We start from the raw sequence: 18,176 nt of genomic DNA on the forward strand, positions 1-18,176 counted from the left end.
GGAAACATCATGCTTTGGGGCTGTTTTTCTGCAAAGGGACCAGGATGACTGATCCGTGTAAAGGAAACCATGAATGGGGAAATGTATCGTGAGATTTTGAGTGAAAACCTACTTCCATCAGCAAGGGCATTGAAGATGAAACTGGCTGGGTCTTTCAGCATGACAATGATCCCAAACACTCCGCCCGGGCAACGAAGGAGTGGCTTCGTAAGAAGCATTTCAAGGTCCTGGAGTGGCCTAGCCAGTCTCCAGATCTCAACCCCATAGAAAATCTTTGGAGGGAGTTGAAAGTCCATGTTGTCCAGCAACAGCCCCAAAACATCACTGCTCTAGAGGAGATCTGCATGGAGGAATGGGCCAAAATACCAGCAACAGTGTGTGAAAACCTTGTGAATACTCACAGAAAACGTTTGACCTCTGTCATTGCCAACAAAGGGTATATAACAAAGTATTGAGATAAACTTTTGTTATTGACCAAATACTTATTTTACACCATAATTTGCAAATCATTTCATTACAAATCCTACAATGTGATTTTCTGGATTTTTTTTTCTCATTTTGTCTGTCATAGTTGAAGTGTACCTATGATGAAAATGACAGACCTCTCTCATCTTTTTAAGTGGGAGAACTTGCACAATTGGTGGCTGACTAAATACTTTTTTGCCCCACTGTATCACATTTCTTACAACGAATGCATTTCAAGGTCTTTAAAGTCATGTATTGAAAGGCATGTGGCACAGGGGACTCTCTCTACCACATGTAACACTTAACATCCTTCATCTTGGCAGGTCTCTATAGGTAACCAGGGGACTCTCTCTACCACATGTAACACTTAACATCCTTCATCTTGGCAGGTCTCTATAGGTAACCAGGGGACTCTCTCTACCACATGTAACACTTAACATCCTTCATCTTGGCAGGTCTCTATAGGTAACCAGGGGACTCTCTCTACCACATGTAACACTTAACATCCTTCATCTTGGCAGGTCTGTATAGGTAACCAGGGGACTCTCTCTACCACATGTAACACTTAACATCCTTCATCTTGGCAGGTCTCTATAGGTAACCAGGGGACTCTCTCTACCACATGCGAATGCCTCCGTGGAGCTCATAAGTGTAGCTATGAAGCCTATTTTGGCGGTTCACAATATCGGCCGTAAGGACGTGGAATGCGAGTGGAGGAAGCCAGCCGTGCCCAACGAGGTGCAGTCAGTGGAGGACCTGTACCCAGTCGAAGACTTCAAACCTCTGTCCCGACAGCCCACAGAGGATCTTCAATGGCTAAGGAACCATCTCCGTGGCAGGTTCAGTGGAATAGCATGTCTCCTTGAACTTGAGCCAGAACAACCGCTACCCTCCCTGTGATCCCTGTCTGTACCGGACATTGTTAAAAAATTTAGAAACAAGGGCACGCAGGCATCCTGGCTGGCATGACGCTGTTGGTGGAGCAGCAGCAGGCTATACGGCAGGCAACAGTTGGACAGCGCATCAACCCCAACTGGCACACCATGAGGAGGGAAGTTGACAGCCAGCAATTATGGAGCAGTGGTTAGGGCCAAGCGCGTTACTACATCGCTGCTACAAAGGGTTCTCAGATCAGTCATTGGATGGGGTGCTGTCTCTAAAGTGGGGCACAGATAACGAAGAGGATGGCATCAAGGCATTCAAAATGGCTACAGGGATGGATGTGCAGGAGTCAGGGCTTTGGGTCGGGGGCTCCTACTGGTGTGCCACAGCAGTGGTGGAGGTCAAGTGTCCCTATGGTGCAAGGGACCTTACCATTGGAGAGGCAGTGAAGTCGAAGGATTTTTATATGAAGGAGGGAGGGAAGACCTCCCTCACTGGCACCAGGTCAAAGGTCAGCTCCACATCACAGGAAGGAACACCTGCTAACTAAAGTAATGAGGTTAACATAAGTTCAATCACAAAGGCTGGTCTGAGTGCATCTCCTCAGTTTCATTCAGAAGTACGACACAATTCACATTGCATTTTATCATGGGCTCAGTGGGAATTTATATTTGTGATGTTAAAATTATGAGTGAGAGAGCACATCACTTCCAGCAGATCTCCTTGCTGAGGGTGGTGTTGATCATGCACTGCTTGTCGTGGGGTGAGCCTGATGTTCCACATGTCACGCCTCATGTCTAAAACATGGGGAAAAGGAGACATAAAAGTAAAAATGTTGATGCATCTACAAATGCAATGTTTTACACAATATTGTATCATATTTGTCTGTCCGTCCACAGGCTCGATGTGCTGTACAAATGGACACTCCTGCTCGGATCACACTGGTACAGGATGTCCATGCACCAGATTGTCTGAGAGATCCACTCCTGACTGGAAAACAGAGACATTTGGTCATTTTCAATGCTGTATCACCATCTTTATCTGGACAGAAAATGCATTGTTTATCATTTTTTTTAAACACCTTGGACAATTTGACAAGCAGTCTCTCAACAACCAATCCTCATGCCTCATTGTTTGTTCTTGTTTCCCAATCAACCATCTGGATCTTCCACTTCTGCCATGGTGGATGAGCTACCTTTTCTGGTAAATACAGGGCCATTTCTCTTTCCCACTGGAAAATGGCAGCTACAGACCTGAGTGTTGTCACTGGGTTTCCGGTCCACCCATCTGTAAGAGAAAAAAAAAAAGTTGCTAGCTAAGTTGATTACTAAAATTGTAACATCTATATTAAAATACCATAACCCACAGACTTGACTAAGGATTTGGGGCACTGGCCAGCAGACCACGATTTGTACTAGCCCAGGAAACATGCAGGTCCTAAATCTGTGGCATGTTTGAAAAGGCTAAATGTCACTGCTGTGTCAGGCTAGTTTGGCACATTATTTACTAGCCCAGTCTGAAAAGTACTAGCCTCGGGCTAGCTTAATTTCCATCCCTGCTGGTGACTTCACAGGTCATTTGATTAGTCAAGTACAACAAATCCATGTGTTTTCTATGGGAAAACATTGCGACAACAAGTCCTTTGTGAGCTAGCTAGTTAACATCAGCTCACCGTTCGTGTAAGTTAGTCACTTTTCCACGCGGTGATGTACTAGGCAATGTTAGTCCATCAGGGCATGGATATTTATCTAACGTTTAGCTAGCTAGTTAAACGTTAGCTCATCGTTCGTGTAGTCAGACGATAATCGCCAACGTTAAATTATCTTCCCTTGACCCCTACCGAACCGTTTACGGGTATTATGACTCAAACTGTGGTATTCCTGCTTTGATGACTTATGACCAACAACAAGCTACATGCGCCATGTTCCACTCTCCTGAAAAGCAAGAGCAGCAGCAGCATAAATTATCACATTTCTCTCTCTCAACTGCAGCAGTCACGTTCGGATCTGTACCGCCCTACAGACAAGTCAGTTAAAATTACACATACTCGTGAAAATCAGATCCGACCCAGACCCATGACATTATTTATAATTCTGTATTCGGACCTGTCTCGGGTATTTGGGTGTAGGTGGATCCTTGAAGCCATCAACCACCTATTGTGTTCACATCTTGGGTCATATGAATAAGACAGGTCCCCATTATGAAAGCCATCAATTACCATAGGACTATTGTGAATAAAATATTTCAAGAACAATATTTAATCAATCTCTTCTTTTCTATAAAAGTATTCTACTCTCAACTCGAAATGGGAGTGGCATCGTGAATGTCTTTGGTCCCCTCGGTGGAAAATCTGTCTCCCTCCAACAGGTGGCGTTATTTCGTTGTTTCGCCAAACAAGCAAGAAGTTTTTGTATGGAGGTTATGAGTGTCGAATTTGGTCAACAAATAAACTATTCATTTTTGCTACGTGAGGTTTATATGATCGAACATAGGTTTCGTAATGCTAAAGTTGTTAGGAGTGTACTTTTATAAGTAGGACACGCGACATCCCGGCAACTTTGAGAAAAAACACTATATCGAACTTGTCTCGAGTGGTTATGCATATTCATGAAATGAGGCTAGTACCATAGCATCGCTCTCTCCATTGAATACAGGCGGTTGACGTCAACAACCCTCATCGAGTATTCAATTATGTACAATAATGAGATGTATCCACCAATCCAAAGAAAGGTTAAGCGGGATCTAGACCACCCGCTGTGCCGCTTTGTGGACAACGACTCCCATTGTTATGGCGGAGAGACATATATCGTGTCATTATATCCATAATCTTCGGTGTGGTCAAGATGGGAGTAGAATTTCACTTCCTGTATGTAACGGGTGTATTCACAACATAATCAAACGGAACGAAATGGGCAGCGACCTAATTGAATTTGTCCAATAGAAACTCGTTTTCTTTGCAAAATGGTTTCCGTTTTGAGTAAATGGTTTCCGTTGCAAAACGTTTTGGACTAATGATTTCACCCCTGGTACCCGACAGAGACACACCTGTGAAATGGAAAGATTTTGATAGTTTGTATAGAATAATCGACGACAGATACAGAATTTACAGGTGACACATTTTTGTTAATTCCAAGTGTTGTTTTTGAAGAAATATGGACCTATAAAGTTACAGAAGAGATAGATATTGGATTATTAATTTGCTACTCTTGACGTAATTCGTAGGCTACCTTTGAAATCAGGGAGAGAGAGAGAGACTGCCGCTGACAAAAGTCCTACGTTTGTCTATAAATTATTGTGTGTGTGTGTGCATATGTTATCTTATTTAGCTCATGTTACGACTACTTTAAGAAACAATTTTCATTTTAATAATTGATATTTAATCACAAGGCATTCCATGCTATATGTCACGTATTTTAAATTGCTTATATCACTCTGTTTTCAGATCATCCGCCTGATTGTATTTGTGGGAAATTGTTTTCCTGGAATGTCTTGTAGAATGACCTCTCTCCAAATTGGATTGTTATTGGGCGCTTCGGTGTGTTGTATTATTTTCCTGGGGCACGCGGAGGCTCAGGCATTCGGGGAACAATGTTTGGAAAAGTTCAAAAAGGGCAGAGACGATTTCGTTCTCGACACCAATGAGTCGGTCAAAGACGGTGCGACTTTCATCGCTTCAATGAAAGTTGAGCGCTCCAATGACTGTATACGCTCCTGCTGCAAAGACACCAGATGTAATGTCGCTTTCATGGAGAAGGTTTCAGATGAGGGCATGATCAAGTCATGCTTTCTCTTTGACTGTCTATACAAGCAGACCTACGTCTGCCGATTTGTCAGGAAGAAGGGATTCCAGAACTACATCATAGACTCTGTGTATGCAAGTGATCTGGCAACAAATGGGTTCCCAGGTAAGATGGGTATCACTCTCACCCATCACAATATAGACACTCATCAAATTAACTAATTGAGTCTACTCATATATTTAGGTTTGGGCATGTCCATAATGAACTTCATGTTGACATTGAACTGCCTACTAAAGTAATCTGAACACATACACCATTTGGCTACTGTATATTATTATGAGCAGAGAAAGCAACCCAAATGGGCTTTTGACTCAAACCACAAAGACAGTCCCAACAGCCAAGCCTCTTATCTCCAGAGGAGATGAAACCACCGGCTTAGAGAAGAGCATTACCCAGCATGTCCACACATGCCATGGCTCATTATATGGCCCGTTGTCACAGGTTTCTGTTTTTTGCTGCTGAGAAAGCTTTTTACAGAGGAGATTTGTATTGTGCTGTGAGTTGGATTGCACTCAGACTTGACTCCAGGTGAATATTGTATGTCAACAGGATGTAGTTGTTAATTGTGCATGAGCACCACCAAACTGACGGATTTGCTTATGTTGTGTTTTTTTTTGTGTGTTTTTTTTAGTCATTTAGCAGACGCTCTTATCCAGAGCGACTTACAGTAGAGTGCATACATTTTATTACATTTACATACTGAGACAAGGATATCCCTACCGGCCAAACCCTCCCTAACCCGGACGACGCTATGCCAATTGTGCGTCGCCCCACGGACCTCCCGGTTGCGGCCGGCTGCGACAGAGCCTGGGCGTGAACCCAGAGACTCGGGTGGCGCAGCTAGCACTGCGATGCAGTGCCCTAGACCACTGCGCCACCCGGGATACCGGGTGACACTCAAAACCATTCAAATGCCATTAAAGTTCAGCCTAGTCAAACTTAAACCAGCCATGATGTGTTTACTCTTTGCACAACGGTTTCTGACATAACAGATTGTCTTAAAGCTGCATGTATTTTCAGTATGACTATGTTGTATTGAATATGTGATGAAGGCTGTATTCAACTTTCAGATGAAGAGGACCATCCTCCAGTGGCCAATGGAGGTCCGGACAGAGTGGTGCAGCCCCAGGAAAGTTTGACTCTGAATGGCATTGAGAGCAAAGATGACCATGAGATTGTCACGTACCAGTGGCACCTAGTGTCAGGCAACTCCTCCGCTGTCATAGAGGTGAGTGATGATGACTGGGGACATCAGGGGGCTCTGGTCAGTCATTATTGGGGTGTTATCTGATCATAGATTTCTCTCTGACTGTAAGAGTACATGAGATGGACAGGTCACTCTCAGAACACCAGAGGATCACAATTAACTCAATTTCCAAAGTTCTGCCATACTAGACAACAAATTTAAACATTTTATTTCCTCGTCTCCTAGAAAACTAAATTCGATGACCAAGTGATCGTGTCCAAACTGACGTCTGGGGTGTACAAGTTCCAGCTGACCGTCACAGACTCCAGCGGGAAGTCCGATCAAACCCAGATCACCGTCCTGGTGCTCACCCCTGAGCAGTCTGAGGGTGAGTATGCTATAGTCTATGTGAAACACCTGCAGAACTCACCTAGCTACACAGTTTAACACAGCTGTGTTGGGGGTGAAGGGAAATTCATGCTGTATATTGAATTTCAATGCACTTCTACACAGTAAGTTGCATGTGTAGGAAATCAAACTAAAGTGAAAATTATGTCTTATAGCAGAGAAATGGTTGTTTCTTACGTGGTGAGACATTCCTCTTTTATGTTATATGTGGGATTGCATGTTAGTGTTAGTGTCAGCATGATGTGAAAACCACTTAGATCCCTGTATAAGTTAACTAGAAGTTTCCCTTATGCAAAGTCAAATGTCACCTATTTGACTGCCTGGCTGTGCTCCTCCATTCTAATGTCATAATGTCTTCTTTTATTAGTCACAGTTGGTTTATGACATTATTGTTTTGATCATATCACTTCTAACAGTCAATAATCTGCTTCTGCATTTCACTGTGCTGAAGATACTCAACATTAAGGTCAAGTTTGATTCCAGAGAGTGTGTGTGTGTGAGTTTTAAAGATGAATAGGTATGCAGTTTCTGAGTACTCATGTTTTGTTCCTGACTCACATTGTGTCATACCAGACATGACTCACGTCTCCTCTATTTGTTTGTCTTTAAAGTGGCCTATATCAGTGATCTGTCATGTGTTAAGAATAGGGACACTGTGATAAACTATGTCCTTGAGGTGAGAAGGACTGATGCCCTTCTGACTATATTTGACACTGAACACACAATGCAAGTGAATGCAATATAAGGAATTACTTTGAAATTCTATTTTTTCTTCAAGTCGAGGTAACTGACTTTGCAGTTTGCATTTTGCTGTGAAGAAGAAATACCCCATTTCAAGTATAGGTGGCATGTTAAGTTCATAAATAATTTCTATGGCTTTCAAATGCTTGTTGATTACTTTTACCGGTTGTACTGTTTTAAGTTGGGTTTATTACAACAAGACTTTATCATAATCATCACCTTTTCATGCCAACGTGACAGGATGTAGTCATATTAAAATGATAAAAATCAATTTCCAGGTAAGCTCCTCTGATTCCCGTAGAACAAAATCTAGATTTTCAGATTTTAAAAGGCACCATTCACAAGTAGATTTGACCCGTCTTAGACATCTATATGTGGGCTCAAGCGCTACTTAAAACAGCTTAGCGTTGTTATTTTCCTAGTACCCGTTTCCTCATTGGTTGTGAGTTTGACAGAAAAACGGATATGTCCTCCATGAATGACGGTATGAGGTCATAACAGGATGACAACTCATTATCACACTGGCTTATACTTGGTAGATCAATAGTGTTGCCTGGCTGCTCATTATAGATTAACAGGGAATACTTAGGAATCAGACAATGGAGGGGTTATCTCTGCCCTACCCAGTAACGTGAGAGTGTATATGGAATGGATAGACACTTCCTGGAAGTTCAGGAGAAACAGGAAATGAGGATGGCTGTGGTTGGCATGTTTTGACTTCACTCCCCCCCTTTTTAAAACCTGTCTGTCTGGTTTGAGCTTGGGTTTCACAAACACAAGCAAACTCTGTTACTGTCTTGATAAAGACAGACTCTTGATACTCAAACACTTTGATGTTATTTCTAATGAGTCAGTTATACATTTTTGGAGCATGTTGGTCTCGCTCACAGTCTTAGCAGACTGAGCAGAGACTATTAACCATTCATTGATTCAGTTACCCATTAACAAGTCTCTACTCGGAATGGTGTAAGGAACGTTCCTCTGAGGAAAAGACCAATGTATAGCAGTGATCCCTGACGTGAGCCACCATAATACATTTATACCGAAATGGCTGCCTGCCTCAATGCTGGACGAATCACAATTAGAAATGCTAGAATAATCATAATTAAAGATACCCTCCCCTCTCAGCAAAACGATATGTATACCTTGACTCGTTCTCAACCTATAATGTTATTCTTAATGCATCAATTCACTTTCATATTGTAATGATGGAATGGCAGTGTAATGTAATGACTCATATTGTTTTTTTAAGTAAACAGGTTAGTTCTAAAGCATCAACCAGCTTGTCGTGAGATGTAAAGCTTGGCGTTGCACAAGAGGAATCACTTCCTCTGTCTGTGTTATATCAGTCATGTCTGCTTTCTTCCAAGATGCATCCAAATGTATCTTCAGTGGTTGATGTAGGCCTAATTTGAAGGAAAATTACCTAGACCCCCCCCCCCCCCCCCCATCACCTCTGATGCTTTAGTTGGGGTGGCAGGTAGCCTAGTGGTTAGAGCGTTGGGCCAATAACTGAAAGGTTGCTGGATTGAATCCCTGAGCTGACAAGGTAAAAATCTGTTGTTCTGCCCCTGAGCAAGGCAGTTAATAACCCACTGTTCCCCGGGCGCCGAAGACGTGGATGTTGATTAAGTCAGCGCCCCGCAACTCTCTGATTCAGAGGGGTTGGGTTAAATGCTGAAGACACATTTCAGTTGAAGGCATTCAGTTGTACAACTGACTAGGTATCTCCCTTTCCCTTTATCCTCCAGATCACTGCCTGGTCCCCAAGAAGGTGGGTCCCTGTCGTGGGTCCTTCCCCCGCTGGCACTACAATGCTGCCTCAGAAAAGTGTGAGGAGTTCCTGTTCGGGGGCTGCAGAGAGAACCTAAACAACTACCTGTCCCTCCAGGAGTGTACCAATGCCTGTGATGGTGTTTCAGGTACTGTACAGATCCCTCTTGCCTCTCTAAGAACAGTTGGTTGATTGGTTGATTGGTTAATTGATTGGCATTTCCTTTCATGTAGTTATGTCCAGCGTTGGCAGTGGCAGAAGTGGGCCACTTCCAGCCCCTAGAGGTAAGACTAACCTGCATTTCATTGAATGTCTTCAGCTGTAGACCTTTTGGCTATGCATCCCACACTCATTGATACATGCTTGCAAATATACAGTGCCTAGTTAAAGTCTACACACCCCTAACCTTCAAATTTTGCTGCCTTAAAATAATAATAAATGCTATTTTCATACAGATCGACACAACGTACTCCACATTTTCAAAGTTATAGAACATTAGTAAAACATTTAATAAAATGTTAATTTAAAAAATGTCTCGATTGCGTATGTCTTCACACCCCAGAGTTAATTCTTGGTCTAAGCACCTTTGGCAGCCATTACAGCTATGAATCATTTGGAATAATATTCTATGAACTTTGCAAAAGTCTTAGGGCAACATATGTCCATTGTTTCAAGCTCAGTAAATTTGGTTGGGGATCATTGATGGACAGCAATATTCAAACCTTGTCTCTGCTTTTAAAGTACATTTAAGTCAGGACTGAGACTAGACCACTCATGAACACTCAACACCTTTTGGAAAGCCATTCTGGTGTGTCTTTGGCATAGAAATGTGTGTAATTGTCTCGCTGAAAATAAAACTCTGAGGTAGGTTTTCCTTTGACTTTTTACCTGGGCTTTGCTCCTTTCATATTTCTTTTGATCCTGAAAAACCACCAAGTTCTTGCCAATGACAAGCATACCAATAACATGATGCTGCCAATATAATACTTGAAAATACAGAGGGTTTCACTCTGTTATATTGGATTTGACCCAAATATGTAGTTTTAATTTAGGCCAAAAAAATTAATGTCTTTGCCATGTTGTCTTGCAGTGTTACTTAACGGCCTTGTTTCAAACAGAATGTATGATTTGGAGTGGAGAATGTATGATTTGGAGTGGAGTTTTTCTTAACACGGGCTTCCTTTTCATTTTATCATACAGGCCTGTAATGTGGAATGAATGGAATGTTGCTGATCCCTTTGTATTTTCAAGTATTGTGGTTACAGCATCATGTTATGGGTATGCTTGTCACCAGCAGGGACTGGGGAGTTTGTTAGAATCCAAATAAATATATAAAAGGCTCAAAGCTCAGGTAAAAAGTTAGAGGAAAACAGGTCCCTGAGTTTTAGTTTTCCACGGGATAATTACACAAATTGTAATGCCAAAGACGCACCAGAATGGATTTCCAACCGGTGTTGAGTGTTACTGATTGGTCCAGTCTCCGTCCCAACTGAAAGTTGTTAAAAAAATCTTAGACACAGTTTGAATATTGCTATCCATCAATGATTCCCATCCATATTTACTGAGCATGAGCAATTTTGACAAAAACAATGGATATATGTTGCCGTAAGAGTTTTGTAGAATCTTATTCAAAATGATTTACAGCTGTAATGGCTGCCAAAGGTGCTTCCACCAACTATTAACTCTGGGGTGTGAAGACATACACAATCATGACATCCTCATTTAGGTTTTTTTTTGTAATTTTTTGTTGTTGTAATTGTGTGGATCAATGGGAATGTTTTGGGGGGGATTTTCATACAGATCTGTTTTACCGTTTAGAAATGAAAGCACTTTGTGAATCTATTCCCTCCTCCTTATGACTTCTTCACAAGTATTTGGACAAATTTGCTTATAGTGTATCAAAGTAGTCAAGTTTAGTATTTCGTACCATATTCCACACAGACTACATGAAGCTTGTGATTCTACAAACGTGTTGGATGTTTTTGCAGATTGTTATGGGTTATATTTTGCCCAGTAGTAACTGAATAATTTCCAAGTGAGTAGATTAGATGTTTTTGACCACTTCTAAATGAATCCTGATAATGCCATGATTTAAGAAAATGAATGAATCATGAATAATGATGAGTGAGATGCCGTTACGAGGCTACAACAAAACATGCTAATCTCTCACCATTACCAATAACAGGGGAGGTTACATTTTTTTTGGGGGGGGGGGGGTTTCACTTACAATACTTACAATTAAAGTGACTTCAAAATGGCACAAGACATTATTCATCATTCTGTTCCTATTGGGCAAAACATAATTTAAAACACAAACAAAACACACCGCAAATGCAATCAACAAGTTTGTAAAGTCACAAGCTTAATATAGTCATTGCATGCACTTTGATACACGAAAAATGACATCTTCAAATGGGGGGACTAGATACATGAAGTGCATTCATTTCTAAATGGTAAAACAGACATGTATGAAAATACCCTTGAATAAAAGGTCCCATTATGTACTGTCGCCTGATATGAAACATTCTATGTCAAATCTAAAATGCTGGAGTATAGACACACAATTAAAATATTTAACTTTACTGTCCAAATACATATGGGGGGGAATGTACCTGTTCATTGAGACTTATCGGATGCATGGGTTAGCTGTGCACTGCATCATGTTTCTCTGTATTGAGTAAAGGTTACTCTCACCCTACCTGTTCTGTTCAACTGTGCTGTTGTGTTTAGAGGTGTGTGGGATCCCCTGTGGGTCAGGCCAGTTCACCTGTGCCAACGGCTGCTGCCTTGACCAAGGCCTGGAGTGTGACAAGGAGCAGCAGTGCAGCGACGGCTCAGACGAGGAGAACTGCGAGTACTGTGAGTGCAGGCTATGGCTATGCAAACCAACCCTAATTTACATAACACTTAACTGGCCTTACCTTACCACTGATCTTACATTACCAGTGTAGCCATGAAGTGATACTGCTGGGCTGCTCATTGTTTGTTGACATGTGAAGTTGCTAAACTCTTGTTTTCTTCCTTTCACCAGTGAACGACAAGTTCCGGATTCTACTGCAAATTCCTGTGGATGAACAGAAAGGTTATTTGAGTTTTACTGTTTTGAGACAGTAATAGGATCAATCTAGGATATTGTTTTTGAGTTAACTGGTCACCTATGGTGCTCCTTACAAACACTGATTTGTCTCACACACATTCTTTCAACCACAGTTCGCTGCACAGAGCACCCCAAAACGGGACACTGTCGGGACAGTTTTACCAAGTGGTACTACAACCCTCTCTACGAGAAGTGCTTCCGTTTCAACTATGGTGGCTGCGACGGGAATGACAACAGATTTGACACTGAGGATTCTTGTATGACGTCCTGCAAACTGGTAACAGGTGGGTTTGTTTTCTGTAGCCATTACAACACTTTCAACTGATTTTAAAAATGGTTGTAGTGTTATATTACCCTTTGAGACCATAATGATGAGAACTGAAGGGAAGGTTTGAGAGCTATGCTCCCATGTCAGCACCCCTACATTGTGTACAGTTGAAGTCAGATGTTTACATACACCTTAGCCAAATACATTTAAACTCATTTTTTCACAATTCCTGACATGTAATCCTATTAAAACTTCCTGTCTTAGGTCAGTTAGGATCACCACTTTGTTTTAAGAATGTGAAATGTCAGAATAATAGTAGAGAAAATTTATTTATTTCAGCTTTTATTTATTTCATCACATTCCCAGTGGGTCAGAAGATTACATACACTCAATTAGTATTTGGTATCATTGCCTTTAAATTGTTTAACTTGGGTCAAACGTTTCGGGTAGCCTTCCACAAGCTTCCCACAATAAGTTGGGTGAATTTTGGCCCGTTCCTCCTGACAGAGCTGGTGTAACTGAGTCAGGTTTGTAGGCCTCCTTGCTCGCACACGCTTTTTCAGTTCTGCCCACAAATTATCTATAGGGTTGAGGTCAGGGCTTTGTGATGGCCACTCCAATACCTTGACTTTGTTGTCCTTAAGCCATTTTGCCACAACTTTGAAAGTATGCTTGGGGTCATTGTCCATTTGGAAGACCCAATTGTGACCAAGCTTTAATTTCCTGACTGATGTCTTGAGATGTTGCTTCAATATATCCACATAATTTTCCTGCCTCATGATGCCATCTATTTTGTGAAGTGCACCAGTCCCTCCTGCAGCAAAGCACCCCCACAACATGATGCTGCCACCCCTGTGCTTCACGGTTGGGATGGTGTTCTTTGGCTTGCAAGCCTCCCCCTTTTTCCTCCAAACATAACGATGGTCATTATGGCATTTCTCCAAAAAGTGCGATCTTTGTCCCAATGTGCAGTTGCAAACCATAGTCTGGCTTTTTTATGGCGGATTTGGAGCAGTGGCTTCTTCCTTGCTGAGCGGCCTTTCAGGTTATGTCGATATAGGACTTGTTTTACTGTGGATATAGATACCTTTGTACCTGTTTCCTCCAGCATCTTCACAAGGTCCTTTGCTGTTGTTCTGGGATTGATTTGCACTTTTCACACCAAAGTATGTTCATCTCTAGGAGACAGAACGCGTCTCCTTCCTGAGCGGTATGACGGCTGCGTAGTCCCATGGTGTTTTTACTTGCGTACTATTGTTTGTACAGATGAACGTGGTACCTTCAGGTGTTTGGAAATTGCTCCCAAGGAAGAACCAGACTTGTGGAGGTCTACAATTTTTTTTCTGAGGTCTTGGCTGATTTCTTTTGATTTTTCCCATGATGTCAAGAAAAGTGGCACTGAGTTTGAAGATAGGCCTTGAAATACATCCACAGGTACACCTCCAATTGACTCAAATTATGTCAATTAGCCTATCAGAAGCTTCTAAAGCCATGACATAATTTTCTGGAATTTTCCAAGCTGTTTAAAGGCACAGTCAACTTAGTGTATGTAAACTTCTGACCCACTGGAATTGTGATACAGTTAATTATAAGTGAAATACTCTCTGTAAACAATTGTTGGAAAAATTACTTGTGCCATGCACAAAGTAGATGTCCTAACCAACTTGAAAAACCCACAGTTTGTTAACAAGAAATTTGTGGAGTGTTTGAAAAAAACGAGTTTTAATGACTCCAACCTAAGTGTATGTAAACTTCTGACTTCAACTGTATATCAAGAATACTGTAGCAGTGTATACTAACTCGTATTGTCTGTTATCCTTACTATGTGTTCAGAAAAGGATGTCTTTGAGAGAAAGGAGTCCTTTGAATACCAGGACACTCAAGGCCATACAGGTAATTCTCTTTATTCAGCATTTCTTCTGTAGTTACCTCGTGAAGATGGGGCCTTTGTCCCTTAGAATGAATTGTGCTCCTTTACAATCACTCAAGTCCATGGAAAAGACACCCTGACAATACTCCTTTTTAAATCCAATTCTTCCACCCCATCAATTTTAAGGGACCTGGGGGTCAAAGCTGGTCACAAATATCTTGAGGTGATGATGAAGCTGTCTGCTTCCCTGCCCATTCTCTTCACTTAATTCAGACACCATGAATGTTGCACATGATTGATCGTGTCTGTTGTCTAGCTTTTGCTGCCCTGGCAATGCAGGCTTCTTTTTATATAGTTATTGGCTTACTGGTGTGTGTGTCTTCATGCCCATCCTCTCTCAGGCATCATAGCGATAGCCGCACTGCTTGGCCTGGCCATCATCATACTGCTGCTTGTTCTATGTTACTGCTTCATGAAGGGCAGGAAGAAGCAGCCTCAGCGGGTACCCATCAACGGCACCCAGGTCCACACCAAGGAGGACACAGAGCGCCTTGTCTACAACAGCACCACCAAGCCCATCTGACCCCTAACCTTTGACCCCACAGGCCAGCCATTAGTGTTACCTTGCAAAGGTATTCAGACCCCTTTGATTTCTTCATTTATTATTATTTTTTAAATTCTTCAAGCTCTGTCAAGTGTTGCCATTTAGTATTTCAAGCAGATTTAAGTCAAAACTGGAACATTCACTGTCTTCTTGGTAAGCAATCCCAGTGTAGATTTGGCCTTGTTTTGTAGGTTATTGTCCTGCTGAAAGGTGAATTCCTCTCTTAGTCTCTGGTGTAAAGCAGACTGAAGCAGGTTTTGCTCAGGATTTTGCCTGTGCTTAGCTGTATCCCGTTTATTTTTATCCTGAAAAACTTGCCAGTATTTGCTGATGTCAAGTATGCCCATACCATGATGCAGCACCACCATGCTTGAAAATAAGGAGGCAGTTAGTTACTTAGTGATATGTTTTGTTGGATTTGCCAAAACATATGGCTTTACATTTAGGCCAAAAAGTAGGTTCCTTTGCCATGCTTTTTTTGCATTATCACTTTAGTGCCTTGTTGCATACAAGATGCATGTTTTGGAGTATATTTTATTTGCTATATTGATGTTATTTTCACTGTCATTTACGATGTTGTTGATCCATCCTCGGTTCTCTCCCATCACAGCCATTGAACTATTTAGCTGTTTTAAAATCACCTGTTCTGCAGCTCAGTTCAGAAGGATGACTATCTTTGAGGTGTCTGGGTAGTTTAATACATAATGCCCAGCATAATTATTAACTAGACAATGCTTAAAGATATATTCAATGTCTGATTTGTTATTGTTACCCATCTACTAATCACTGCACTTTTTATTAGGCTTTCGAAAAGCTCCCTGGTCTTTGTAGTTGAATCTGTGCTTATATGGGGGACAGAGTAAGGGTTAGCCATAATTACATGGACAGAGTCCATGTAACTTCTTGTGATTTGTTAAGCCTCATTTTTCTCCTGAACTAATTTAGGCTTTCCTAAACAAAGGGGCTGAATACTTATGCAACGACTATTTTAATTATTGCATTTTTATATGAGAAAAAAAAGCTTTTTTCTTCCACTTTGATATTAGAGTATTTTGTATATATTGTTGACTATTGTTTTTATTAAATCTTTGAATCCCATTGTAACACAAAATGTGAAGAAATCCAAGGGGTCTGAATACTTTTGCAAGGCACTGTTATGTGAACCTTGGAGGGTTTTTGTGTCGGAGTATAGTCTGTTTTATTTTCCACAAATACAGGCTTCTCTGTTTGCTAAGAGCTTTTCCTTGTTGATGTTGTAATGTAGGCCTATGAGATTTTATTGGCGCTTGACACCACTCCGGAAAGATAAAGTGGCAGAAATTCTTCAAAATGTGACGCTTGTGTTTTGCCATTTAAAAAAAAAAAAAAAATTTGCATTAGCCTTTCAGAATTCAGATGGTTGGTCACTAATTCTGCACTCAGGGTATAATGGTCCAATGATTAAATCAACAAATCTGACTATTATTCATGTAAATTGTTGACAATGATGATACCTGCCGCTATTGCTAACTAAATATTAATTTGTTATTCTTATGTTTTATTGTATTTTAGGCATTTTTTGTTTGTGTTGCTGGAAATATTGTACATGGTTAACACCTTTTGTCTTAACTGTTAGTTAGAGGAAGTTATTTTACTTTTGGAGTTTATTTTCTGATGATGAAAACGGATATTTCAGAAGGAAACAAGAGGGGAAACTAAAGCCAGTTTGTGCCTCATGATGGTAGTAACATGAAAAAATATACTCCTTTCAACATTTTCCCCCAAAAATTGTTAACACCTTTTTATATATAGTTTTATCTATTTTACCATTAGGTCTCAAATCCTATATAAAATTATACTAAGGTTACCAGTATGTGTTTGTTCTGAAGATGAGGCATGCTAGTCTGAATTTGTTGCTTTTTCAGCACATTATGATTAGTATCACATAATGTAACTGTACTTTGTTTAACCCTTGCTTTTACTGTAATTTCACATTCCATCATCTGAGATTAAACGGGCAGTGCCCTTTTGTCCATAATAATCTCATCATAGGGCAGGCTATACCCGCACTGTATCTGCAAGCTGTTGGCTAGAGTCCACGAGCCAATTGTGAGAAAAACAGAGTTAAATGCGATGGAAACCCATTTAACTTGTATTTTTTATTTGGGACATGGGAATTTAAATGCAAAAGGAACTTTTATGTGCATGACATCATCACGCACAGCCTTTTATCTGCAACAAATATATTTGATTGGAATTTAGCTCTGGTGGGAAAATGTGCATATAGTTTTTATGGAGATTCTGTTTTGTTTTTTCGCATGAAAATCTTTCACCAATTGGATGGAAACTTCCGAGGTCGAAATAACTCTGAAATTGTGAAAATGATGATAATGCCCTTTTTGTGTATGAACTGTTTGAAAAATGACTTGTATTTCAGCCTGTTCAGGTGGAATGGGACTTTTGGCCCACATCATGTCACAATGTGATGTGATTTATAATAGACCAATGACTGTTTATCTGGGTAAGGAGGTAGGTTATAGACCACCATCCTATCAGCCAATCAGTGTGTATGTAAATATCTTCGAATTTGTTTCATAAAGCCCACACAATCAGACAGAGTATTTCAAGGGCCAAAGGAGGTGCAGGGAATTAAATGATAAAAAATATTTTGATTAAATAATCAGTGATTTATTAGACATACAGCGATGATTTGAAAAATACAATTACGAAGACTGCATGAGGGCTTTAACATACAATATATGTAATCATGAAATTAATACTGTTTCTCCACACTCGCACATTTGGTAAATGTTTGTAATGAACTTTAATAACCTGGCAAACATTCCTGAATCAGAAACAGTTCAACTAGTTTTGTGTCATAAGCGGTAATATATGATGGGCTCTTACCTATTTACCCAACCATTACCAGCAGATGTAAACACTGACTTTAATGCACAGCCCCCCCTGTAGGACTAAATCTAGTCAGTTGTAATTTCATCAACTACCAGAGTGAGGTGCACCATTTATACAGTCCCTGCTGACAAGATGTCCATTTTAGGACAGGACATCCTTAGTCATTGTTATGTAGATTAGCTCAGTGGT

The 18,176-nt window shown here is 40.8% G+C and overlaps 1 protein-coding gene and 1 long non-coding RNA gene across 2 annotated transcripts; one reads left to right on the forward strand and one right to left on the reverse strand.

Moving 5' to 3' along the window:
• Nucleotides 1-640: 640 nt before the first annotated feature.
• On the reverse strand, nucleotides 641-3,384 carry LOC139530793 (uncharacterized). Its single transcript, XR_011666123.1, has 3 exons — nucleotides 3,020-3,384; nucleotides 2,429-2,634; nucleotides 641-2,337 (listed from the first exon to the last, which is right to left on the reverse strand). It is a non-coding gene; the product is annotated as an uncharacterized lncRNA (long non-coding RNA).
• A 755-nt stretch (nucleotides 3,385-4,139) lies between these two features.
• LOC139530791 (kunitz-type protease inhibitor 1-like) lies at nucleotides 4,140-17,851 on the forward strand. The gene is made up of 11 exons (XM_071327489.1): nucleotides 4,140-4,456; nucleotides 4,790-5,252; nucleotides 6,218-6,375; nucleotides 6,580-6,721; nucleotides 9,234-9,404; nucleotides 9,490-9,540; nucleotides 11,987-12,115; nucleotides 12,288-12,338; nucleotides 12,467-12,637; nucleotides 14,455-14,514; nucleotides 14,893-17,851. The coding sequence occupies exons 2-11, from the start codon at nucleotides 4,832-4,834 to the stop codon at nucleotides 15,072-15,074; spliced, it is 1,536 nt and encodes a 511-aa protein (XP_071183590.1). The 5' UTR covers nucleotides 4,140-4,456; nucleotides 4,790-4,831; the 3' UTR covers nucleotides 15,075-17,851.
• Nucleotides 17,852-18,176: the final 325 nt, after the last annotated feature.

This window comes from Salvelinus alpinus, chromosome 9, assembly GCF_045679555.1.
Source record: "Salvelinus alpinus chromosome 9, SLU_Salpinus.1, whole genome shotgun sequence".
NCBI lineage: Eukaryota > Metazoa > Chordata > Actinopteri > Salmoniformes > Salmonidae > Salvelinus > Salvelinus alpinus.